Genomic DNA, 27,699 nt, shown 5'->3' with positions numbered 1-27,699 from the left:
GGTGTATACGCGGACAAGGAAAAAAAAATTCCCGGTTTTATCCCGGATTTCCCGATTAAAAATACACTTTCTCCCGGGTGAAGACGCACTTTTTCCCTGTTAACTGACAGTATATTTTCTTTCGGAACTGTATAACTTAGCAATCCTTTGAATGTTTATGGTTTTATACACGGCGTAGAATTTCCCGGCACATTATAAAACGAAACTCAGGGAAGAAAACACGTTTTGGAAAGATCTTTGATGTGCACCAACATGTATACTCCATATTTTCGTATTAAAAAAGTATAAATTCGAATTCCACCAAACACCGCATATTACTTTCCAAAGTGATGCGCTTTGAAAGCCAGTCATAGGTCATGTCACGTGATCTCGCCAGCCGATGACAGCAGATATTCAGAGCTTAGGACACATGATGTAGTCAGCCAATGGCAACATCACTGTTAACTAGTGCGAACACACAAACAGCAACAGTTAACAGTTTACATTAATAAACATAGTGTTGCTACAAGAAAAGCAAACCTTTCACATATAATGTTGGATTTTTATGCTCGTGTTACACTAAGATATATCACACAAATGAGCCAGTAAAATTTTTAATAACGACATAAATGTCTGAACTTCTGGGCTCAAAATTCTTCTAAATGGCTCGTCATCAGTTGATTTCTAAAAGAGAGTCAAACGCTCTGTGATTTAAGAAATTCATCGTACAATCTCGCACACAGTTCAACTTGCGTAAAAGGAAATTTACTTTGAAAGTAACGCTTTTCAAACCACCATTCGCAATATTTTCCCGCGACCTGTTAGAAATAGGTTCGTTTCAGCAGCTGCCAGAGAGCACCAGATAAGAGGCACCACCGCGCTTGGGTAGCTACGATGACTTAGGAGGCCCTTATGTTTGTAGGTGTAAAACATTAAAAGATCTTACAGTGTCGTAAAAGAAACAAGACATGAGAGGATATTCCGAGAGCATCGGAATTTCGTGAACCATACTAAAATGTACACATTTAAAGTCCACATTCGTATATCCAAATTCCCAATGAAATAGGCGTAGACCTGATATTAAGCTTTTCAATGTGGTTTTCGGATGTAAATTTTCTTGGAGTACCAGTACTGTGTTATCTCATGTTTGTTTCTTTATTATGGCATAATTTGATACGTGCTAGGAGTGAAAACGTGCACTTGAAATGCAGCGAATAGTTGAAATTAGCCTATAGTGTGGAATTACACTTCCGTTTCAAATATATTGACTGCCTCAGCGGAAAAAATTAATAAAAGGAAATTTCTTTAGCAAACCGACAAAAATTAGTTCATTGTTCTACAAGGTGATTAATGCTTCACCATCAGAAAGGTGGAAATAAAATAAAATCTGAAACTAATAACATATTTTTGCCTTCCGTAATCATGTAAATGTATTTTAATTCACTTGATAGCTCACGGCCACAGAAATCTGTTTTGTTTTCATTTGACGTGAGAGCAGTAAAGAAAGAGGAAACAGCAAAATCACTAAATGTAAACACAGGTCACATGGAGACTACCCACTTCCCCACTGTACTCAGACTGCTCCGCGCATTAGCCCTGGATCTACGATATTTCCGAACCGGAGTAATACTCCGCCCATCCCACAAGCGTTTGAGATAGGAAGTCAAAAATTTCTAAAAAAAATTGATTTTCAAAAATATGTTCATTTTGTAGTGCACATCTTTCTGAATAGTCTGATGCATAAAACATTTGTGTTCGAGGAAATATAAGACATGCTATTTGGTCTTAAGTGTGCCAAAGTGCAGTGGCACGCCTCTTCACACAGCATTCAAAAATGTGTGTGAAATCTTATGGGACTTAACTGCTAAGGTCATCAGTCCCTAAGCTTACACACTACCGAACCTAAATTATCCTAAGGACAAACACACACACCCATGCCCGAGGGAGGCCTCGAACCTCCGCCGGGACCAGCCGCACAGTCCATGACTGCAGCACTTCAGACCGCTCGGCTAATTACACAGCATTCTTCTATTGCACGTCACTGTATTTCATTCTGTGGTATTGAAACGTGTATATTTTGTAATGGTTGCCATCAAACAGTGGAAAGTAAAATGTCGTACAGTGCCTCTCCTGCTTCCAGTCGGCCAGTTTGACAGCCTGCCCCACCCCCTTTTTTTAAACTCTCTGTTAATACTGGATGGGATTATTTGTAAACAAAAACTCTTCAGAAAATTTGCACCCTTTATTCCCTATTAGCTAACAACTTGCTGCTTTGTGTGACATAAAACTAAATACAGGATACATAAAACCAGCAAAGACAAGAGACACGCAAGATAGTACACATTTCTTCAATCCTTAGTTCCTAGAGCTTTTTCTCTCTAATATTGCTACAGGTGTACATGGCAGGCTTTCCTTTCTGTGAAAGAATCTATTATCTCATAAAAGTTCCTAAAAAATTTTGCTACATGAAAAATCAAAATGTCGTTGTCTAACACTGAAAAAGCTGTTAATACAAATAGGACCCAAGACTGGTGTGGTTTCTCTATCTGATTCCGTCTATTTTGTCATTGTCTGCTAGATAAAACAAAATAGGCCTTTCTAATACTGCGGCAAGTGTAACACACAAATAAACGAGACTGTTTTGGCATAAATGGTCATTTTTATAACACAACAGAATATAATCCACAAAGTACCAATATCAAATGCCTATTAGGCCTACTACAAGCAAAGAGCTTTATGTTGGTAAATAGTTTCACACTTCAATCATACGCTCCAGTTTGTCAAGCACGAGATCGAAAAGTAGTAGTACTAAATTTTTATGCAAATTTGGGATCGTCATATTCTTCCATAATTTGTGTGATGTCCCCGTTTCTTCTCCTTCCCCGTTCTATCAAAGTCTTGTCATCACTAATTCTGTAACTATCCCTGTGAATGTCAAAGCTTATTTGCCACAACTTCACTAACTCTGTCCCACGATTATTCTCCGGTTAGGCGTTGTTACATGTTGGTACAACGCGTTTTCCGCGCTACTTCCAGAATAGAAGTTAAAGCGGCTGTTAGCTGGGGAGTGTACAACTGGCCCTTAGTAGTATAGCGATCTGGCCATAACTTTTCTGTCAGAATTTCATTTTCTTAGATACACCGAGAAGATAATACGTAATCTTTCTTACCTGTTATTCCTGTTAGTCATTTCTTTCCACTCTTGTAGTTTGAATCTATGGATTTCGCAAGTCATTATAACAACGCTCATCATTCGCAAACCCATTCAACCACATAATCAGACAGTGGTTGGCATTCATCCGTCTGGCTTTACTTCGCTCATCTTGTATAGCCCTTTTTGTCTGCAGGAAAGTTTATTTCTAGGTGCGACGGGGATTCCCCTGACAGACATCGTGCACTATGCACGCATTCACAAATCATTCAGAAATCAACTTAGAATGTGTTCAAAAACCGACAGGGATGCATTTCAAATGCCATATGAATAATCGATAGATCACATGCGCTGGAGGCTAGGTGCTTTGTGAAACAAGGTTTTTTCCTCAAGAATATGAATTCCCCCCCCCCCCCCCTCCCTCCTCTCCTCCCTAGATCCAGCCTGCTGCGCATGCATGAATCTGGCAGCTTGGACACGCCAGTAAAATTTTTCCTGGTAGCATCTAGCTGCTTGCTGCGACTGCTTACACAGCTGACAGCCACATTTCTGTGGCCAGAAGCGGGAAACGGCACTAGTCAACTGCGCATGCGCACGATTCCGCTAGTAACTGCTAAAACGATTGTGATGTCACGCTCATCGGAGGCAATTTGTTGTCACGAAGCAAAGCCTTTGACACATTTTGCAGTTGGCAGACGCTTGTCTGAGCACAGTGTTTTGTTGTTGTATATGGCGCGTTCCTTTGCAATTTACGTTTCATTTTCGTTTTTTCTCTCGTTCATGTTTTACTCCTGCAGTATTATTCTGCAGTAGCGGGATAGAGTACTATCCTTTGTTAGAGTATCAGTTCTTACCAGTCAAAATTAAAAAAATTTAACTGAAATCAAAAACAATGAAAAATTCACGGAAATCTAAAAAATTCCCAGATTTTTCCCGGTTTTCTCCCGCATGAAAAAATTCCCGGGTTTTTCCCAGATCTCCCGGTTGTCCCGGGTCATAGACACCCTGTATAATCATACAATAAATGATCCTTCTTTCTATGTATTCGCAATACATTACATTTGTCTATGTTAAGGGTCAGTTGCCACTCCCTGCACCAAGTGCCTATCCGCTGCAGATCTTCCTGCATTTTGCTACAATTTTCTAATGCTGCAACTTCTCTGTATACTACAGAGAAGTCACCATGGCATAAACATATCATCTAGACAGCTGCAAAAATGCTTTGGTTGGCGTGGCACAGTCTTTAGAGGGATTTTTTCAAATTTCTCCATGCAGAAGTTCACCATGACAGGTGACAAAAGGGAGCCCATTGTAATCCCATCAACTTCCTCATAGTAGTTCCCATTATGAAGAAAACACATCATTATTATGTAGTGAAATAACAGTCTATTATACTTTCCTGGTGGTTAACTGTCATCTTATTGAGATCGAGTGTTCTGCTGGTGATACATATCTTTCCAACATGATGTTTTGACCCCGTAACTCAACATCTTCATTAGGCATTCCCTGCGACTGGCTGCCTGGCATCCTGTCACTTCTCGAAGCTTTCTTGCTTTGGGGAATCGTAGGTTAAACAGAAATTCTGCTGTTCCTATCTTGGGTTGATGTGGTGTACATCACTTTGTGGACTGACTTCTCACTTCACATTAGTTGTTTCTCCTCTCGTGCTGTGTGGTATGGATCCTCACACAGCAGATCCGGCCATCTCATGTTCAGTTGCCAGTGCACCTGGTTTCCTAGGCTCCTGAAGAGTTGATTATCCGAATCCCGCACTGGCTCATAGAATCTTGCTGCAGTTTTCCAGAATTGTGCTTTTAGCAACAGAATTCTGGCTAATTATGGAATCTCTCTGGTACTGAAGTCTCCGTACAGGAACAGCACCAGGCTGAGAGCCTCGTTCTGTACTGTCTGCAGCATTTCCTCAAACCATGGTCACACACTCAAGCACTGGCCTGATAGTAGTTGGGTACAGTGTGATTCAGCAGTGCTAAGGAACTGTTGTTGTGGGGTTCTATAAGGGGTACAATAGGCGCATCATGCCTAAAGCTTTACCATTCACCTCTTTGACACACATCTTCTGAGTCAGCTGGTTTTTTTGTCCAAGGTGACAGATATCTGCCTTCCATTAACCACACTGATTGGAAATCTTCTGGAATTCTCTTATGAGACAGTATCACATCCTGGCTCTTGGCTGAGTTAAATTTGAGCCGCACTTAGTGGCCCAGGCATCCAGCACATTGCAGGCCAGTTTTAGGTGACTGCGCATAATCTGTGCTTTCATACTTTGCACAAATAGTGCAGTATCATCTGCACAGAGTGCCAGGTGCACCCTCTGTGTCTTCAGGAGGTCTGCTGTGAAGACGAAGTACAGAAGGTCTGGTACCGCACGCCGCGGAATTTGAATCCCCACCACACGTCTTGGACGTCCAAGACCCCTAGAGGTTTCTGCACCATCATGCCGTAAGCTGTGGCAGTGCGTGTATCCTGGCCCACATTTAGTATGAGGGTGCCATAGTGGAACATGTGGTTCCAGCGGCCAATAGCGGTGTCCCCGATAGAGTATTTAAGCGCCTGCCTCTCGCTCAACCAGCAAGTCTAATCATTATGTGACTCTCGACACATCGCCTCAACAGACAGTGTGTTGTTTGTTCTTTGTTTTCATTACTCATGGACATCTTGGATTCATTTGGTTGTCTCTGTCACTCCGTCGCTTCTTGCGTGTTGTCGTCGTAAGGTCTCTCTCCATCGTCCGTCATTGTTTCATGTCCGTCCTTTCCATTCGTTCGTTTGTTCACAGGCCGCTCTCCGTTTGGTCCCGCCGCGCTTTCTCAGCCACCCCGTGACCGTTCCGGTCACAGTCACAAGAGGTTACAACAGACGAGAGCCTAGGATGGACCCCTGTGATATTCCCGATCTGATGGTGTGCACTGTTGTTGTGCTGCCGTCCAAATGCACATGGAAAGTAAGCCCACACAGGTACACTGGGGGCAGGCAGGCATGCAATGCAGGTACTACATTGTCAAGCAGCTTGTACGGGAGGCCATCGTGCCACACACTGTCAAAGGCCTTGAAGGTGTCAAGTAGTACGACTCCAACGTACTCCCAATGTTCCACGAGTCCCTCGGCTGTTCCATCAGTTAAAGTAGCTGGTGATGCATTGAGTAAGCCTCATGGAAACCAAACTGCATGTGAGGAAGCAAGCCTTCTTTCCTGATGTGACACTGCAGCCACTTCATGTAAGCCTCTCTAAGTTTTTTGAGAGTGCTGGCAGCCGGCTGACAAGCCGATAGTTTTCTGTCAGCCTGAGGTCTTTTCCAGCCTTAGGAATGGCCACCACCTCAGTATGTCTCCACACAGTGGGGTAAAGGCAGGTCCTAAGGATGGAGCTGAATATTGCAATCAGAATGGGAAAGCTTCTGGTAGCAGCTGTTTCGGCAAGACATTGCCCATTTTGTTGCTGCCCTCAGCCTTCCTGAGCTGCAGATTTGTGAATTAATGTTGGACTTTCCCTTGGTATACGTTTGCCACAAATACCAGAAGCAGGTACTTCACTGAGTGGATGTGGTTTCCATCAATAACATCTTCCACTGTCATAAAGTTAGCTGCAAATGCATTGGCTAGCATGCTGGCTTTGATTTCCAACTCCAAGATGATGTCATGACCTGTATGCAGCAGTGGGGTGTGCTGGTTTCGTCTCAGGAACAGCTTGGTCATTTTTCATGCACTGCCATCGCTGATCCTGAGAGTAGCAATCTTGCCAGCCCAGACTCAACTGTGGTAATTTGCGACAGCAGCTGAGATTGTGCAGTGAAATCTCTTCAGCAGACTTTTTGTGACAGGTTGTCTCCTGACCTGCCATTCATGGGACAGTCCATTTTTCTCACTGATGGTCTACAGGATGTCTGGAGGAAGCTGGTGAGAGCTATCCCTAGGCTTCAGTGGTCCGTGTGGTGTGGCTGCATCAGCTGTGTCCCGTGTGCAACATGTGAAAGCTGTGGTTGTTGCTTCCATGCCTTCAGTGTCAGGTTCAGGCATAGAGGCGACTGTTTCAGTCAGGTGAAGTCTGAAGTGTTCCAGTCAACGTCATGTAGAGGGCTCCAGCTCTATGGTGGCGCGACCCCATCTGTGTCCACGTTGAAGATCCCAGAAGAGAGCAGCGTTTGGTCACAAAAGTATTGTGGGTTGTCCCCTTTATGATGGTGATGTTTAGGACAGTCACATTTTGGATAGTGTGTGGGGGTCACACATCACTGTCAGTGGCTACTCTGAGCCGCTGTCTTCAGCTGGTGGTGGTCACTCGGGAGTTCCAATCTGGGTATTTGGCGTTCAGATCACCACAAATGAAAAGGTTTCCATGCAATGCCAGCAGCACATTGAAGTCATTGGGTTGCTGGATGCATCCCAGCTGTCGATATGCAGCAATGAATGCCACTTGGCCCTCCAATTTGCTGACAACTGTGATACTGGTTTCAAAAGTTACCATTTCCCGCAACTGTATTTGATAGTGGCACAGATATATACTGCCATCCTTCCGCCTGTCATTCCTCTAGCTATGTGGTAGCAGCGGAAGTTTGTTGCTCGCATGTTAACACCAGTGCTTAGGAAGGTTTCACTGACGAGGCAGACATTCACAGCCTCTTCTTGCAGGAACTGCCAGAACTCTCCCTCGTCATTGGTGTATGAGCCATGTTTGGGTGCAGAGGATGCAGGTGTGGTGATGGCCTGGACAGACACCTGAAATGCAGATGTGATCAGCTTCAGAAGCTTCGCAATTTCTGCCATCACCACCCTGAGTTCTGCAGCTTCAATATTCATGGCTGGTTTCTCTGGGTGGGCAGCTGTCAGTTGAGCTCAATCATCAGGCTATGAAGAGGTGGAGTCATGGACTGGGTGCACTCTCTGACAGCCCACTCATCCTGCCCTGGCTGGCACAGGGTGTTCTGCTTTCAGTCCACTGCCATGCATGCCTGTTATGGCTGGCACAGGCTGCTCCTACTGTATGTCAATCTCCTGGGGCAGACTGTTCTTAATGTGCTTCTCCTTGCAGTTGTAGCATGTTGGCAAGTCAGTCTTTGGGATTTTGCAGTCGCTGCTAAGGTGATCCCCCATACACTTAACACAGTGTGGGAGCATCTGGCAGAACTTGGTAACATCATCCAAGCTCTGACAGTTGAAGCACTGTGGCGGCCCTCTTCTTCTGTGGAGTTCCTCCACAGTGATTCCGACATCTGCCATGTGGAAGACCTGGAAAATCTTCCTATTCGCTGCACTGTTGTCAAGGATGATCAGGATGAGTGGCATGTCAGAGTTGTCCCTGGGCACCTTCCTGCACGACATAGTGTGAATGGGGAAGTCCATTTGCTTGAGCAGCTCTCCGAGGTACTCATGGTCCAATCTGAAGGGTAGCTTGCGAAAAATGACCTTCCGTGTTTTCTACGGCTCTGAGGGAAAAGACAGGATCAGACCACATACACAGCACCAGGCAGCGGTCACCACTACGGGAGATGACCAAAGTGAGTGTGGACAGAATGGGGAACACCTGGAGCAGTGGGGAAGTGCACCTTGCAGGTGTGGACCGAAGTAGGGACACCCAATCCGGAATAGATGGCAAACGGAACTCCATGCACAGTCCAGGTATAAATATGCAGCCAGGCAGCCATTCTCATAGAACACCTGATGAAGTTATTGAGTTATGGAGTAAAATTATTGTGTGGGGAAGGATTGGACCACTGGCAGAAAACCCGGTCTCAACTAGATGATAGTGATGTAACACTACAGTTTCTTTTGGTTACAGTGCGAGATATCATGAAACGCCACAGGCACCAAAGCCACCTTGTCTATATGGCCCACCAAAGGTACATAAGAAGAGTGTATCACTAGGGATAACAGGCACTGGCACTGTCAAAACATCTGGCTACATTGCTGAGTGCCCAAGTGGTTCACTGCAATCGCCTCATCTGAAATTAAGTACTATTTGTGAACATTCTAAGAGCAATGAAACTGTTAAACTGAAGTGAGATGATATATTGATACATTTTAATGTCACTTTACTATTCACCAGAATCCTCCCCCTCCCCCCCCCACTAATAATAATAATAATAATAATAATAATAATGCTGTCTTTGCTGGAACAACATTTTGATTATCTTATGTTAAGTTTGTTCTGTAGCAAGTAAAAGTTGTCGACAATCTCATTATCAGTGATTCCAGTCCAATACACCAAGTGTATTCATCAGCCAGCAGCATAAACAGGTGTTCCTGAGAAAACTATTGTGCAGCATCAATGTATTTCTGCATGAAAATGCTGTCTCTCAGTACAAGCTGCTGATTTGCTACTGTCTGACAATAGCCTGCAGGAGTAGCACAGGCTATACCCTTCTGAACAACCACCCCTACTCAAAAGGCATCTTCATTGTGAACAGTCGAATGGCACTCATAAATAGTGATATTAGTTGCTGTTTGGCAATCAAAATAGGACAGTATATAGGAAAGACCAGCCGCAGAAACTTTCAGTTTAGGTGCAGTGAAGAGGACCACTCTTGAAATGCCTGTTTTATAGTTGTATCTAGTGTTCCAAACTTACACTGCATAATATTCAATAATATTTTGTTCAAATTATCTTTGGCTATGGAAGGCTATGTACGTATAAATGACAGAGTTTAAAATCCATTGACTTCATGTGACGTGGAACACACTTCATAGTTGGGAAAAGATGGGAAGGAAATTGACCATGACCTCTTTTAGAAACCACTTATGCATTTGCCTCAAGTAATATAGGGAGACAATGGAAAATATACAACAGGATGGTCAGATTAGTATTTAACCTTGTTCCACCTGAATATGAATTCAGTGCCTAAATTATTGAACCAACTTTCTCAGTAAATTTGTCAACTTTAAAGAAGTGTTTAAAACACTAGCTAATAACTGATATGTTCAGTCCCCTAAGCCAAGAAACCAATTTGTATGACATTTTATATTATATCATGTTGGACCTCCTTTATAATAGCATAGTGTAGCAACTCACTGCAATATGGACTCAAGTCGCTGGATGTCCCCTGCAAAAATATTGTGCCATGCTGCCTCTATAGCTGTCCATAATTACAAAAGTAATTACAAAAGTGTTTAAAGTGCATGATTTTGTGCACAAACTGATCTCTCGATTATGTCCCATAAATGTTTGATGGGATTCATGTCACTCAATGTGGGTGGCCAAATCATTTGCTCAGATTGTCCAGAATGTTCTTCAAACCAATCACAAACTGTGGCCAGGTGATGTGGCACATTGTCATCCATAAAAATTTCATTGTTGGTCGGGAACATGAAGTCCATGAATAGCTGCAAAAGCTCTCCAAGTAGCTGAACATAACCATTTCTAGTTAATGATCAATTCCATGTAAACACAGCCCACTCCATTATGGAGCCACCACCAGCTTGCACAGTGCCTTGTTGACAACTCGAGTATATGGCTTCATGGGGTCTGCGCCATGCGTGAACTCTACCGTCAGCTCTTACCAACTGAAATCTGAACTCATTTAAATGGATCACTGTTTTCCAGTTGTCCAGGATCCAACCCACATGGTCATGATGCCAGGAGAGGTGCTTCAGGGAATGTCGTGCTCTTAACAAAGGCACTCGCATCGGTCATCTGCTGTTATAGTCCATTAATACTAAATTTTGCCACACTGTCTTAAAAGGATATGTTCGATGTATGTCCAACACTAATTTCTGTGGTTATTACATGCAGTGTTGCTTGTCTGTTAGCACTGACAACTCTACACAAATGCTGCTGCTCTTGGTCGTTAACTGAAGACCATTGCATTGTCCGTGCTGAGAGGTAGTGCCTGAAGTGTGGTATTCTTGGTGCATTCTTCACACTGTAGACCTCGAAATATTGAATTCCCTAATGATTTCTGAAATGGAATGTCCCATGTGCATAGCTCCAACTACCATTCCACATTTAAAGTCTGTTAATTCACGTCATGTGGCCATAATCGTGTCAGAAACCTTTTCACATAGATCACCTGAGTGCAAATGACATCTCTGCCCTTGCACTTCCCTTTTAATACCTTATGTATGCGATACTACCGCCATCTGTATACGTGCATATCACTATCCCATGACTTATCACCTCAGTGTATCTACTATCATTCTGATCTAAACTGTGTGCGAAATGCCATTACCATGACTGATCGTTGTCAATATCCTAACCTTGGATTTGATCAAGAAAATTATTTTCATTGTTTTCCCTTTTTATGATGGGACAAAATAAATAGTTTAAAACACAATGAAATAAAAAAGTACACATTAGGAATACTCAATGGAAGGATCTGCAAGAAGAAATGCATTTTTAAAGTGAATGTAAAATAACAATGGTCATCTAATGGCACAATAAACAAAGACAGGATCACTTTTTTACCTTTTTTGAGAAGTCCCACAGATGCTTGAAGACCTTCTTATCCAGCGATCCAAATAAATGAAAATTAAGAACATACAATGCACTTGTTTTCACCCAGAGTAATGCTGACTCTGAATCTAGTTTTTCTGTCTGCCTCGCTTCCAATTCAGCTGAAGTACTACGGAGATATGCATCAAATTCTTCAGCTAGTGCTGTGTTCTTACTTATTGATGGTTTTCTGTCATCAAATGCCTGTTCCACTGCTCTCTGTAAAGACAGCAACACTTATTAATAAAGATATGAAATATCATAGATAAATACAATTGAACAGAGAGATTCATTAGTGTACACAAAATTTAAAAACTTTTCTTGATATTTAAACAGTAGTACGCAAACACACAACCATCCGCTGTATAAACGACATGTTGAGCAACAGAAGGCACACAAGAATAATATTAAAAAACGAGCATTCCAAACTAGTTTTTGAATTTTCATTCTTCTTCGTGGGTATTCATTATTTCATGCAGGGCTTAGTACACATTTTCCACAAAAGCAACATTTCTACTTTCCTTTGGAAAACTACTGGTGATCTTCAGTCTGAAGCCTTGTTTGATACAGCTCTCCATGCTAATCTATTCTGTGCAAGCCTCTTCATCTCTGTACAACTACTGCAACTTTATTATATTTAACCCTGCTTACTGTACTCAAGCCTTGGTCCTCCTCCCATAACTTTTACCCTCACACTTCACCATAAGAAAATGATGATTCCTTGTTGCATCAGGATACACCCTATCTATGGTTCCTTTCCTTTAGTCAAGTTAGGCCACAAAATTTTCTTTTTCCCCAATTTGATTCAGTACCTCCTCATAAGTTATTTTGGTCTACTCATCTACTATTTGTGATTCTTCTGGAGCACCACATTTCAAGAGCTTCTATTCTCTTCTTGTCTGATACGCTGACTGTCCACATTTCACTTCTGTACAAGGCTATATTCCAGACAAATACCTTCAGAAAGAAATTCCTAACATTTCAATTTATATTTGATGTTAATAAATTTCTCTTTTTCATAAATATTTTTCTAGCTATTGCTCGTCCACATTTTATATGCTCTCTAATTTAATCATTATCCATTGGTTTATTGCCCGTGGTTGAACTGTGTAAGCATTCACTTGAGCACGAACAACTGCTACAATTCCGCACTGCATTGATAATGAACTGAAACAGGTCGAAATCCGATCTGCGTTGTTACTATAAATGTCATATTAAAGCTACTTAATTCCATGACTGATTGCTGCTCTATCTAGCCCAATATAACCACAGTTGTTGCGTGCACCCAACCCATGGAGTGCAACCTGATGAAGAAAATACTTTGCTGCATCACAAGTGTGCTTTATGTCTTCATCCCATGTCACAAGCTCCACCATTGTCTACCTCTGTAACTGGCCACATCCCACACTGGACCACTCTTTCTGCTTCTAAGTCTCCCTAAAACAATTTAAATCCTCAGAGAAACTGCTGTCACTTCTTAACATAATACTTGCTGTGTTTGCTTTATGCCACCCATAATGAACACTACAGTGCACGAGTGCCTAGACCATACTTCCAACTACCACAAAATCAACATTAAATATTCTATGCACACTCCAAAGCAAATTCTACATACAGACATGGAAGAATAATGACACTGCCTGGCACGCCTGGTTCACTGCCACAGCACACTGCCCCACCAACTGCTTTCTTATGCGCATACCACTATAGTGACAACACATGCTTGGATCAGGGAAAAAAGGCCACGTCCTTTTCAAAGGAAACAGTCAACATTTGCCTTAACTCATTTAGAAAAACAGCACAAAACCAATATCTGGATGACATTATGGGTATTTCAACTGCCACTGCCCTGAATGCAGGTCCAATGTCTTTTCACTACACCTCCTCGACCAATGTCTGTCACTGAAAGTGAGAAGCAGGTACGTGTCTCAGCTGGAAACAGTGTTTGACGACTAAAACTGCATTGCAAAGCTGCAAAAACATAATGGATGTTAAAATGCAATCTTCAATGGCCTTGCAGTAGATGCGTCCAGCTTCATTTCAATTATTTCATCGCAAGACCTAGTGAAATGCTGACAAACACAATCAGATCATCTCAAATTCCAGGTCCACATATCTGTACTGATCATCTATCTTGTACACAAGGCAATTGGTGTCAATTTAAGCAAGTTAGCCACACCCTACATAGCATGCTTGTTTTAAAGTCTGTATGTTGTCTGTGGTAACTGGGCCACATGTGACTCAGAAAGTGGTCTTCAAATCTGACAGTTTACCCTCCATTGTTTGGAGTTACTCCAGTGTGTGCAATTTATACAAAAGAAAGGATGGAGCACACATTATACTTGCACAAGTGTGTGAGCAGTGACACTCCCTGTGCAGTGTCAATCATTGTGGTTATTGGTCCCTTGATTATATGCAATGAATGTTCAAATGGCTAATATGTTTCCACTGTTAAAATTTTTCTTGAAAATTTCACTTCGCCTCATCCAGCTTAAGTTCACAATCAAATACACAAAACTTAAGTTTTTGGCGTTCTACAAGAAACAGAATTTGGTTTTACGTTCATTAACTTAACAAATCACTAAAACACAGAAGTGTGAGTGGCTAATCAGGAAAGGAAATCAAACAATTAATGAGCCAGTTATCAATTTTGGAACAAAATTACATGTTACACAAAATCATAAAAGAAGTGTTGAATTCATCTATTTATAACTAAAATAGCAGTTAAGTGATCTCCTAACTTCAAGCTGCATTTCTGTTAGAATGTAGAACATGATAAGTGAATGTCAGGGACACTAAAATTACTATACCATAAATGCAGTAAAATCCTTTTTACACTTTTCAGGGGACTTTAAGAAAATGATGTTAACTGCAGGAAAATGTAAACGGGGTGGAGGGATGAATTTTCAAGCACATATACAAGTTTCACATTTCATGAACACGTTAAAAGCTTTTATCTTTTGACATAATATGAAGAATTATACTCATTTCAATTTCTTCTGTTGAATTTTTATCTATCTACTTTTCTAGTTCATAAATAGGTTCTAAAGTTTTGATGCCTCTATCAAAAATTTAGCAATTTTGAAAATGATTACGGGACTAGGACATTATATATCTCAAACTGTAGACAGGAAGCATATTTAATTTCAATTTATAAAACTCGCTACATCATACATTAAAAATGAAAATTTTAGAAAAATATGGCAAATACAGGATAACATATGGCAATGGGTGATGCTGACTGTTTATGTAATATGGTGAATCCAGTGACAGATTTTGTTCTGTAACTGTCATCAAGAAGTTAAATGGATAGAGATATGCACCAGTCTCATCAAATATATTTCTGTCAGACATGATGTAGAGCAGAATGTGCAGTTCAGTTTTAGCTGTGCTGCCAGGTGTAAGCTCTTGCCACACAATTTTAAGAGATCTGACAATAATCGGAAAAGTTTATTATCTGACTATACAGTGATAGACTTTTTCAGCCATGATCGCACAAAAACATTAAACTAGTGCCTAACTATACTTGCAACTGTAGTTATTTAATATCAAATTAATCATATAAAAGGATGAGGTTCCTTTGAAATGAAAGATGATGTCTTTTAACTTAATTTATTCATCTTCAAACAATGGTAAACGTGCTTACCTGTTTCACACTCATTCCTTTGATTATACTGACAAATTTTAAAGATAATGCACTCCAAAAAGCCACAAATGAGTCAACATTCTTATTCCAAGTAAATATTTCTCTCAATGCACTTCTACACACTTTGTATTCACCTGTGCGCATTTCTGGCTCAAAACTCGTCTATTACATGTTCACTCGACCGACTCTGCTCCACTACTGCTCTCCCACATTCGCTACTAACTCACACTGTTGACCCAACCTGACAATGCCATACCTGCTGGAAAAGGCAGGAAACTACAAAGTTCTACAAGTTAAGGCTCACAAGCTAGCACTTGCTGCTATGTAGCTCACTGGCAAGCACATTGATCAAGGTATCCTTAACAACAGGTATCATCATAACCGACACCTCAGATATTGGGACATATGCTCAAAGAAGTGCTGAACATATGTGACAAATTATGATGGTGACTAACTGCCTGTTGGCTGGCATTGTCAAAACTTCACCCTCTATTGCTGGTGGTGAACTGGAATCAAGCTGGCAGCCACAGACTATATGTACCTGTCACACCAACATTCAACGACTTCTACAAGGTCATTTCCAATGTAGTCCTCCTCTTGCTACTTGCGACAATTGTTTGTTGCAACACTGGAATCCAGGATCTGTTTACTTCAAGGTTTTCTTCTTCCTAGTTGAAGCTATTCTCATGTTTGTGTACTTCTATAACTTCTCTGAACAACTGGTTGTGATAGCTCTTCTCTACAGCCAGAACTTCCTTGTCAGTGAATTTTTCTATGTGGTCGGCCACACACAATGTGTGCTCTGCCACGGCCGATTTCTCAACCTACCTCAAGCTGCAATGTCGCTTCATGGCCGATTTCTCCACCTGCTCCAGCCTGCAATGTCGTTTATGTTCTGTGATCTTGGTGTTGATTGCTCATCCAGTCACTCCAATATAAACTTCTCCACACATGCATGTTATGCACTATATTGCATATGGGTCCCTTTTCTCCTTTGCTGATCTGAGACACACTTACATTTTCTTTGTCAGTTTGTAAATAGACTTCATGCTGTTTTTGCCCAATATACATCCGATTCTTTCCATCACTTTGGAAATGTATGGCAGACAGGCTGTACCCAACATTTCTTTTTCTGACGTGTCACTTCGCCTAGTGTTTGACTATGTTATACTGCTAATATAACTTGTGGAGAACCCATTGCTACTCAGAACACCTTCCAGGTGTTGCATTTCGTGTCAGAGGTGCTGTGGCTCACATATTTGTCTTGCTCATGTTATGAGTGTATTAATCATGCCTCTTTTCTGGCTTGGGTGGTGATTTTACAGTTTGTGCAGGTACTGGTCTGTGTGTGTGTGTGTGTGTGTGTGTGTGTGTGTGTGTGTGTGTGAGAGAGAGAGAGAGAGAGAGAGAGAGAGAGAGAGAGAGAGAGAGAGAGAGTTAGTTTTCGTTACATGCTGTGTGCCAGGTTTTCACCATCCCTTGTGACCAACATATCTAGAAATGGTAGCTGTTTGTCCTTTTCTACCTACATGATAAATTTTATGTTGGCATCAATGCTGTTCAGTTGCCTTAGGAAGGTATCATTGACATATCTGTACCACACCTTAGGTTTGCAAGCTGTCAAGTCCAGTGCTTGTGCTTTGAAATGTTCCATGAAGAAGTTGGCCACCACTGGACTAAGAGGACTACCTACGGCAACACCTTCCAGCTGTTTGTAAAAGTTGTCATTCCATATAAAACAGCTTGTTAGTGAGACATGCATGAAAGAGCCTGGTGATGTCTTGCAGGAAAATGGAACCAGTGTCCACCAGAGAGTTGCTGAGTGGCAAAATCGTAAACAAAGAAACAACATCAAAGTTGAGCAGGATGTTGTTTGGTGCAAGTTCTATTTTCTTCAGCTTCTGCATGAAATTTCCCGAGTTCTTTAAGTATGTATCAGTCTTCCCCACATGCGGCTGGAGCAGAGAGGCCAAGTGTTCTGGCAGTTTATACGTCGGTGAGCCAGAAGCGCTAACCATTGTTCTTAGTGGAACATTGTTCTTATAATCTTTGGTAATCCACACAGGCAAGATATTAGGACTTCTGTGTCATGGAAGCTCCTCTGCATATCAGTCGGCAGAGAAGATGCCTTGATTAACAGATTCATATTCCATGTGACAAGCTGCATTGAATCTGCACTTAGTTTTCGGTATGTCTTCGGATCTAATAAATCCCGAATCTTCTGGTCATAATCTTTGGTTTTCACTAGGATGGTTGCATTTCCCTCATCATCAGGCAGTTCCAGTATACTCTTGTCGGAGTTACGACTCTTGATAGCTTGTACCTCTTCCTTCTTCATGTTGCAAGCTGGTGGTTTCGCTCGGCACAGTTTCCTGGCTGTTTCAGTGTGTGTTTCCTCTGCTGTTTCACAAGGAAGGTTCCTAATAGTTGCTTCGGTATTAGCAATGACATCCTCCATAGGTATAGTTCTAATTATGATAGTGAAATTCCCTCCTTTTTGAAGGACAGATTCTTCTTCTTCGGTCAGTTGTGATTGGTCAGGTTGACCACTGTGCGTGACATGTTGGGGATTGCTTTGTTGATCTGCTTCCGGTGTCTTGCAAACTTTTTTCTTCTGTCACTCAATGCAGCACTCAAGTTCATTCTGCATGCTCCTGTGAGTGATGCTGTTGATCTCGTCCCAGTCATCTCGATGCATTCTGCTTGTAATTTGATAGAAAATGTCCAAAAGTTCCTCATCCATTCTTGTCAAAAAGTGGCCAAGAAAGCCTTAACAATTTTGTATTATGCCTCTATGGGGAGCAGATTTGCAGATTGTACCAACACCTTGACTAATGACAGAAGAAGGAAGCACAAATGATGTCCCCTCTCACCTTTCTGTCGTGGTGCCAGGATGAAGGTGCTACATCGAAGTTCTTGAAATGTAAGCGCCTATTCACCACCACCCAAGCAAGTCGAATGTACAACAGAATGGAACAAGATTTCCTTCATGAGAAAATTCACACAACATGGAGATACTTAGCAAGAATGAATGACGAACTTTTGGACATTTTCTATCAACTAACTATCAGAATGCACTGAGATGACTGGGACAAGATCAACAGCATTACTCACAGGACCATGCAGAACAAACTTAAGTGCTGCAATGTGTGACACAAGAAAAAGTTTGCAAGAAGCCAGGAGTAGATTAACAAAGCAATTCCTGACATGTCACGCACAGTGGTCAACCTCACTGAATGACAACTGACTAAAGAGGAAGAGTCTGTCCTTCAAAACTGAGGGAATTTTGCTATCACCCTGATAAATATACCTATGAAGGACTTCATTACTAATACTGAAGTGGCCATTTGGACCACCCTTTCTTGTAAAGCAGCAGAGGAAATACACACTGAAGCAGCCATGCTAATGTCCTGAGCAAAACGACCAGCTTGCAACCTGAAGAAAGATGAGGTAGAAGGGATAAAGAGTCTTAACACCAAAAAAAGTATATTGGTACTGCCTGCTGGTAAGGGAAATGCAACCATCATAACGAAGATCAAAGATTATGAGCAGTAGATTCAGGACCTATTAGATCCAATGACATACCAAAAACTAAGTGCAGATCCAACACAGCATATTACATAAAATATGAATCTATTAATCAAGCATCTTCTCTGCCAGTTGATATACACAGGAACCTGCATAATACAGAAGCCCTTTCACCTTGGCTGTATGGATTACCAAAGATCCATAACATGACTGACTGTTAGCGCTTCTGGCTCACCGATATATGAACTGCCAAAACACTTGGCCCCTCTGCTCCAACCACAAATGGGGAAGACTGACACATATATAAAGGACTCAGGACATTTCACTGAGAAGCTTAAGAAACTAGAAGTTACATCATATGACATTCCGGTTAGCTTTAATGTTGTTTCTTTGTTTACAAAAGTGACACTCTAGAGCACATTGGTGCCATTTTCCCGCAAGACATAATGAAGCTCTTTCGTGCATATTTCACCATGAGCTATTTCAGGTGGAATGATAACTTCTGCGAACACCTGGAAGGTGTTGCCATGGATAGTCCTCTTAGTCTAGTGGTGGCCAAATTCTTCAAAGCACAGGCAGTGGACTTGGCACCTTGTATACCTAAGGTGTGGTACAGATGCTTCGACGATATGTTCCTTGTGTGGAGACATGGTGAGGAACAGCTCGGTGACTTCCTAAGACTATAGAACAGCCTCCATGCCAATGTAAAATTTACCATGGAAGCAGAAAAGGACAAACAGCTACCATTTCTAGATTAGCTGGTCACAAGGGATGGTGAAAACCTGGGATGGAGCTTGTAACGAAAACCGACACACAAAGACCAATACCTGCGCAAACTGTCAAATCACCACCCAAGCCAGAAAAGATGCACAATTAATATGCTCGTAACGCGAGCAAGATGAATATGTGAGCCACAGCACCTCAGATGGGAAATGCAACACCTGGAAAGTACTGTGAGGAGCAATGGGTACTCCCAAGTTATATTAGAAATGTAACAGTCAAACCCTCAGTGAAGTGACATTATGGAGAAAGGAATTCTGGGTATGGTCTTTCTGTCATACATTCCCAGAGTGATGGATAGAATTGGCCATATATCAGGCAAATACAGTGTGAAGCCTATTTACTGACTGACAAAGAAAATCTAAGAGTGTCTCAGATCGGCAAAGGTGAAAAGGGACACACGTACAATGTCAGGAATATACTGCACACCATGCGCATGGGAAAAAGTTTATGTTGGAATGACTGGATGATTAATGAACTCCAGGATCACAGAACATAAGCGACATTGCAGGTCGAGGCAGGTGGATAAATAGGCCATGGCAAAGCATGCACTGTGTGTGGCCGACCACATAGTAAAATTCACTGGCACGGAAGTTCTGGCTGTAGAGAAGAGCTATCACACCCACTTGTTCAGAGAAGCTATAGAAATATACAAACACAAAAATAGCTTCAACTAGAAAGAAGAAAGCCTCAAGGTTAACGGAGCCTGGATTCTCGTGCTGCAGCGAATGAGTAAGAGGAGAATTGCACCAGAAATGACTGCGGACAAGTCCTTGAATGTTGGTGCACCAGATACATATAGTCTGCAGCTGTGAGCTTGGCTCCAGTCCAGCTCCAGCAATGGGCATTACGAGTGGGGTGACGCTTCAACAACGACAGTCACTCGTGCTGGTGAAATGTCAGGAAAATCATCAGACAAACATTGGCTGAAGACCCTGAGACAGAAGCCAACAGGCAGTTTGTCAACAAGTGTCCATGAAAGCCTTAAAAATTTTGAATTACGATTGTATCTCCCTGCAGCTAAAAGTTATTGCCTTTTTTTTTTAACACAAAAATACAATATAATGTGTCAAAAATTCCCTTGTAGTTCATACTTTTCTTGCAAGAGCCACAAGATCTGTGACAGTTCAAACATTGTTTATTATCTGGAAGAAATGCTACCATAGCTCTTGTTTATCACAGCCAACTTTTTGCCCCATTTGGACTAATTCTGGAGTTTTAGCCAAATACAACACTTCATTTGATAACATAACTACTAAAAACACAGTGCTAGGAGACAAGCACTAGCAGCATGAACTGTTCCAACTTTTAACAACTTCTGTTGATTCAAAACTAGAGAGACAAAGTGGAATGTTTGTCAACACTACATAAAAGCTAATGCCTTACGAGTTTCGTTACAACTCACACATTTTTGTATTGTTTTTGTTTCTCTCCATTAACTCTGTTTCATTAAGTGTTATGGTGGGAAATTTGTAACTATGATAATGCAAAAGCAGGTGAGAACTAGCATTCTGAACACAGAGAATTTGAAGGGATTGACAAAAAATGTTATAAACAACAAGAAAACATTAATACTGGGAACATAAATGCCGGGTCATGCTGTATGATACATCCTTCTGCTGGAACAGGAATCAATATTTCATAAGGCAGTTTTACCCCTGGGGCTCATTGCAATAAATTTGTCTTAAAAGGCATTCAGTGATAGGTGCATGATATTTAACACTTACTGTGCCTTTCTATGGGCCAATTATCCTCTGTGGCATTTCAGGTTGATAAACCTTTTACAATTTCATTAATTTCTTGTATTCGACAAGAACAATGACGGTTTTTAAATTTACGAAAAAGAGGCTATGTAAGTAAGAAAAGTTTTTGCACTGGATTATTTCAAACAAGAATATTGTATTTCCTGCCAACCGCTGTCTCAAATCCGTTTATGACACACAAGGGGAATGTTGAGTCTCCAACTTTACATTCAAAACATCAACTCAAGTCAGTCATATTTTGGCACAACTGTCTCAGCTGTTTTAGAGCTGGTATAACACAAATCAATAAATAGTTAGACAATCTGAACTTTGTAGCATGTAAAAAAGGTTACAGCCCTTCGCTGATGGACTGTTTATACAAAGAACAAAAAAATGCTGTAGTCTCCACTTACATCCGCAGTGCGCAAAAGCACATGTGTGGCTATTCCGTTTCTTGGGCCATTTTTCTACAACTTGGCTAAGCTATTTCAGTATATTAATGTTAAACTCGTTTTTTCAAAGAGCTCTCCCATGCAATACACGTTCCCCCATAATGAGTAACCTATCAGGAATTTATTCTCTTAAGTCAGGTGTCTAAAAAATTAGGTGTACAGAATGTTCCACCAAGTATATCGGTCAAACAGGGAGATCTTTTCCTGTTAGGTTTAGCAAGCATCTCCCGGTGGGGGTGAAAAGGGCCAGGTGAAAAAATTTTCCCCCTTTGCCCAGCACCTCAAATCTTCTGGCCATTGGCCCCAAATCTAAACCTTAAAATCCTTCATGTGGCCAACAAATGAAAGAAATTGAATTTATTGGAAGAGTTTGAAATTTCTAAGCATATCTATTTCAAATCTCTGAATCTAATAAATGATCAGGTCTTTTTGAAGCATTAAACATTTTTGGATATAACGATGTGTATCTTTAAATTGGGTTGCTACCTGTATACTTATTAATTATTATGTTTAAGCCTTAGCCATCAGTTATGTTTTAGCACACCACCTTGAGGGCCTTTTCTTGCTACAGCTCCACAGGGCCTTGACACTTGCTTGGCAGTCTAGTTTTTGGCACAACAGCATGTACTCACAATATTGTGAACAGACCATATTTGTGTTCAAGGGGCAGTTTCTTCATATGTAAGTTATCATCATTACAGTTAGTTTGCCAGTTTAGCATTGCTTCTGGCTTCGTTGCTTCATACTTTTACTGAACATTTTAGCTCTTTCTTTACGCTTATTAGTGCCCTTTAATTTGCCAAAGATGTATTAGCCTAGCCATTATATGGTTATATATTTTGAACTCCTTAGTTTTCTCTGCTCACTGAACATACCTATCTGTGTAAGTTAGGTACCTCTTCCATGCTTTAGCAGCTTTCTTTTTCCTACTGTCATTACCTTTTTTCGTGTTGCTTCTAGGCGATGTAATGAAGTATTGACAGTGGCTATCTGGCTGTTACTTCCCATTTCTATGAAACTCTCAATTACAATGCCTCAATTATGATTAGCAAGAATTTTTATCAGTAAACTGAGTTGTGGTGCAATATTTTATGAGTTGAATTTATGTCCCTCACCAACCCCTGAAACACAAATGCGGCCCTGTGCTCCATAGTCCAATCTGTGAATGTCTTCCTCTTGCTATTCTTAATTTATTCATTTATTATTGCCTTTAATAGCAATTTATAACTGATACCAGTTTGTAATTTCCCCAGATTGTCTGATGATGTCAAGAAGAGTAAAACATGTCACATGTGAAGTTTAAATAAACCTATCATGTGCAACTAAGACTGTTTTTACTGTTCTAAAGACAAAATCTTATTTGATAAATAAGTGTTCCTCTGTCTTATGAATGTCTCCAATGAATGTAATGTTACGCAAAAATATGCACCTGTGAAATGCCCCTCCGAAATTTTTGGCATAAGGAGTGGTAGAAGTCACTGCATAAACAACTACTCAATGTACGAAAATAAATGCTATTATTATGTGGGCTAGCTTTGTACTAGTTAATATCACAAACATTTTAATATTGTATGCTGCTGTTACCTGAAATATTTTTCCTGTGAGTAATTGGTTTTCCAGTTCACACAACATTTTCTCAAAGGTCTTGAGTTTTTCTGGAGGAACACCAAATTTTGTTGGATCATGGTGCACAGATTTGATCGTGCGTTTGAACAGGCTCCAATGATTATGTAAAGTACTCTGGGTACTTATAATCTCATCCAGAGTCACCAAAATCAAAAGGAGATCTCCTAAATGCTCAAAAACATCCTGAAAGATAAATAATGATTTGAGTGTCTGTCATTTAAGTGTACTTATGAAGTTCTTCAAAGACTTCAGAAGACGCACACATGCAAGCCCCCCCCCCCCCCCCCCCCACACACACACACACACACACACACACACACACACACACACACACACACACACACACACACACACACACACACACCTCTTTCTTTGTATCAAGTAACTTCTGAATTTATATGTAAATCTATTTCTCCACAGGAAAGTGGCAACAAAATTGCTCCTTTCATTAAATAAATATTTCATTTCAAAGTGTATATATCATAATGTACGCCTTGACATTAAAAACTACCTGCCTGACCAAATCATGAGCGTAGATAGCACTGGTATTTAAGAATACCTTCCTGCTGATTCACCTACCCTGACATGCTTCACAACTCATTTTGTATGAGAGTTGCCTCCAAAATCCAAAGATATGGGTATAGATAGCTCTCATCCCTTCATCCTTATATGAGGCAAAATGGGAAAGGAAACAAGCAGTATTGATCTGAAATCATGCCAAAATCATTCTTTCTTTCAGTCTACTATGTCTTGAGCATAAAAAGTTTAACACTTTGCTTGAAGTCGAAAGACAGATATACAACATTCATTATTTTGAGATAATGTAAAACAATTACAGCCTGTCAAAAGGTACTAGATTCATCTGTAATTGCATCAGTAACTAGAGACTATTAGCAAGTACTGAAAGTACTATCTTTCACTTCTCTTTTTGACAAATGGACGAGGCCATGAAAAATTTCTCTGTAGTCAGAACTCTAGCATTCATATTTACAAATAATTTATTTACTGTACTACTGGCAAAATGATAAATATCAGTAGTACAAATTAAATTGTAATAACAATTACTGTTAACAAAAATCAGAATTATTCTAGGCACATTCTGCAACAAGCCCAAGCATTACTAGAATTTGCATTTAAATGCTCTTATAAATATAAAGAAGGAAACAATTCCGAATTTTTAATGCCTTGTAAGATACTTTTTCTTTCACATTGTGTTTTATGAAGAAATTTCATGCCAGTACTACATTAATGAACAAAACTGCAATTATTTCTTTTTGTTTAATGGTGCACTTTTAAAATGCTGCAGTGTCTTTTCTGAAATAATGATTTCAGTGAAGTCAGTGTAACATTCCCATGAGCCAGTCTTTACTAGAAACCCAAAAGTGACAGTTACTATATGTAAATTCTTCTGTGTTCCATTTCTGCTGCTGACATCACCCTGGACACCAGAAAACATGAAGAGTGTTCCATAGACCTGCCAGACAAGAAAACTAGCCACCTAATACTATATATCCCGCATTCAGAATTCTTTAAGGATATGAATTTCCATTTACAGTATGAATTTTATTCTAGTACATAAATTTTATAATTTTTTTTTGTAGAAGAATTGTTCTTTAAAACAAAAAAATATATGCTTTATGAGAAAAATACAATACCCCACATGATGAAACCTTAAGTTGTTCAGTCCTGGAATAATACCCTAACACTTATTTCAATTAATGTGTTATGTATTTCTGTTTTAATGAGGCACTGACAGTGGAGATGTTATAAATGGAGTGATATCTATGTTTTAGATTATGTGGAAGGAAATGCACTGTGAATAATCTACACAGATCACAAAAAACCTAAAGCCACACAGATGAACTGGAATTTGAATTCTAGACATACTGTCACAATTTCAGAAACTAAGAAACATGAATAAAAAACAAATTTATATTAAAATTTTTCAATATTTCCAAAAATACCATTTAATTGTCATTACACTAAAAAAATTGTAGCACTGAACAATTTTATATTTATCATTGCAAACATCATCTCTTTTGCAAATGCTGAAGAAGTATTTTCTCACTGTAACAATGTTGCATGCATCAAATGCACATAAACTTCATGCCTATTACAGTAAGTCAGTTCTCAGTAATACTTCCTACTGACACTACTGTACATTATTCTTTCTGCATACACAACAGGACAATGGCTTATCAAAAATCATTCACTTTAATAAACTGAAAGATATATTCACATATGTGCAATTAGTAAGATTAACTTTAGCTTCATTTAAGACTTCTTGTGATTTATACAAAACTATATATGATCTGAATTTGAAATCTGCATATCTGACAACATTTCACGTGAAGTGTAAAATTTAAAATGAAGTTTTTACATTATTTGGATTGAAAACTGGATCTTTCACTAATCTTTGAGAAACTAACTGAAAATGTAGTCTTGTACAGGGACTATTAGTATTGTACTATATGAAACCTATAGGACATTTCGCATTAGTACAGACCATGCACAAATAAAAAAATCTGTACTGTCAACTACTACAATCTTCAAAAATGATTTTATTTTTCATTTCTTAACTGTAATGTCCATTAAAATTTTATAACAGCACAGCAGTTTATTTCAGAGGGAATATCACTTCACATTCCTGATGAAAGGCAAACCTGTAAAATATTTAGGATAGCACAGAATATTAAAATGTGCAATTTGAAGTTTCTGTACATATAATATACATATGCTTTTCTGTTATAACAGAATAGCTATCCACCATACCTAGGCTCATAACCTATAAGACAGACTAGGCAGAAAACTTTTGTTCTTTTACTTCAGTCTGCAATAATTTTTCTTTCTTTCTTAAATCCCTATAAATTAATATATTTTCCTATGTACTCTACCTGAAAGTGGATGTCTGTTGCATTTATAACCTGAGGTACATCCTTTGTAGTTGGATACAGTGCTGCAATTTGCTGTATAATATTTACTTCAACTTGCTCACAACGTTTCAAAAAGCATGATAAACTTTGTAGATCGGGTAAAAGACGGCTAATCATCAACTGTGCAGCTTCATTCTTTGTCCCTTCTTCAACTGCAAAAGAGGTTGAGAAAACATTTCAGTTGTGAATGGTCTTCATTTCACATCAAAGTCTAAAATAATGAAATGAAGTGTCACAGTGAGTTGATTGAACAGAATATAATAATGAAATAGTGTGTGTGTGTGTGTGTGTGTGTGTGTGTGTGTGTGTGTGTGTGTGTGTGTAAAAAGTAAGGGGAGACGCCCAGCCACTCTGATCCCAGTTGAAGTCAGTGATAGTAACTTAATGAACAGCCTTGAAATCTCACAGAATGTTGTAATTTACACTACACTTGTATGTATCATAGTCACCTACAATAGAGCTCAAGTCCATATGTAATTGTGGTACCACCCTTTTGTCAGCAAATAACATACTGACTGAAATGCGGCATGCTGACAGGGATAAACCACAAGCACCACACGCTGGTGGGTCCTCTCACCAGAGGAGAAATCTATGTGGCAGGGAACTGTGTCCAGTGTGGACATGTTCCTCTACACCTGGGAATCCAGCAAAAAAGCGTCATCAAAATGGTTCAAATGGCTCTGAGCACTATGGGACTTAACTGCTGAGGTCAACAGTCCCCTAGAACTTAGAACTACTTAAACCTAACTAACCTAAGGACATCACACACATCCATGCCCGAGGCAGGATTCGAACCTACGACCGTAGCGGTCACGTGGTTCCCGACTGTAGCGCCTAGAACCGATCGGCCACCCCGGCCGGCAAAAGCATCATCCTACCTAGATGCTGTAGGTGAAGGAGGGTGTTTTGGATGCACCAGTAGTGGTTGGTTTGTAGTGTATTCATGGAACCAGAGCACATTAAGAACTCCATGATCTGAATATCTCATCTGCTCCAGTGCTCTAATATCACCGGTACCCTGATACCTCTGCATCATAACTTTGAACTCTTGCAGTAATATTATCCGAAAAAGCAAGCTGATTATCTGGCAGGGTGGCAGCACCATCTAGTTTACACCCTAAGAAACAAGGGAGACAGTAAAGGCGTACACTCTTGTTCCTTCAGTTTGGGGAACATATTAAAGTCTGGTATGCTCATATCAGGAATGTATGGTGGGTGAGGAAATATTTCCCATCCATATTTGTCACACATGTCTCTCACTGGTACAGCAATACCTGGTCTTGCAGTATTGTGCAAAATGAGGATACCAGCTGCAAGCAAGCCAGGTGTTCTTCAACGAATGCTCAGGAGCAAAAAATTCTGCCAAAACAGCTTGTACTACACAGCTATTGTAGACGTCCCTTGCAGTGTACTATTTGC

The 27,699-nt window shown here is 40.3% G+C and overlaps 1 protein-coding gene across 1 annotated transcript in view; it reads right to left on the bottom strand.

Annotated features, from left to right (window-relative positions):
• Nucleotides 1-27,699, bottom strand: part of LOC124721262 (WASH complex subunit 4) — a 178,161-nt gene that overhangs the window by 123,537 nt on the left and 26,925 nt on the right. Inside the window, exons 4-6 of the mRNA XM_047246139.1 lie at nucleotides 26,242-26,432; nucleotides 23,306-23,530; nucleotides 11,547-11,792 (exon numbers count right to left, since the gene is read on the bottom strand). Coding sequence (XP_047102095.1) covers nucleotides 11,547-11,792; nucleotides 23,306-23,530; nucleotides 26,242-26,432 — 662 coding nt within the window. The remainder of the gene's footprint in view (nucleotides 1-11,546; nucleotides 11,793-23,305; nucleotides 23,531-26,241; nucleotides 26,433-27,699) is intronic.

This window comes from Schistocerca piceifrons, chromosome X, assembly GCF_021461385.2.
Source record: "Schistocerca piceifrons isolate TAMUIC-IGC-003096 chromosome X, iqSchPice1.1, whole genome shotgun sequence".
In the NCBI taxonomy this organism is placed as follows: domain Eukaryota; kingdom Metazoa; phylum Arthropoda; class Insecta; order Orthoptera; family Acrididae; genus Schistocerca; species Schistocerca piceifrons.
Note: the sequence above shows the minus strand (reverse complement) of the source record. Positions and strands in the feature narration are given on the sequence as shown.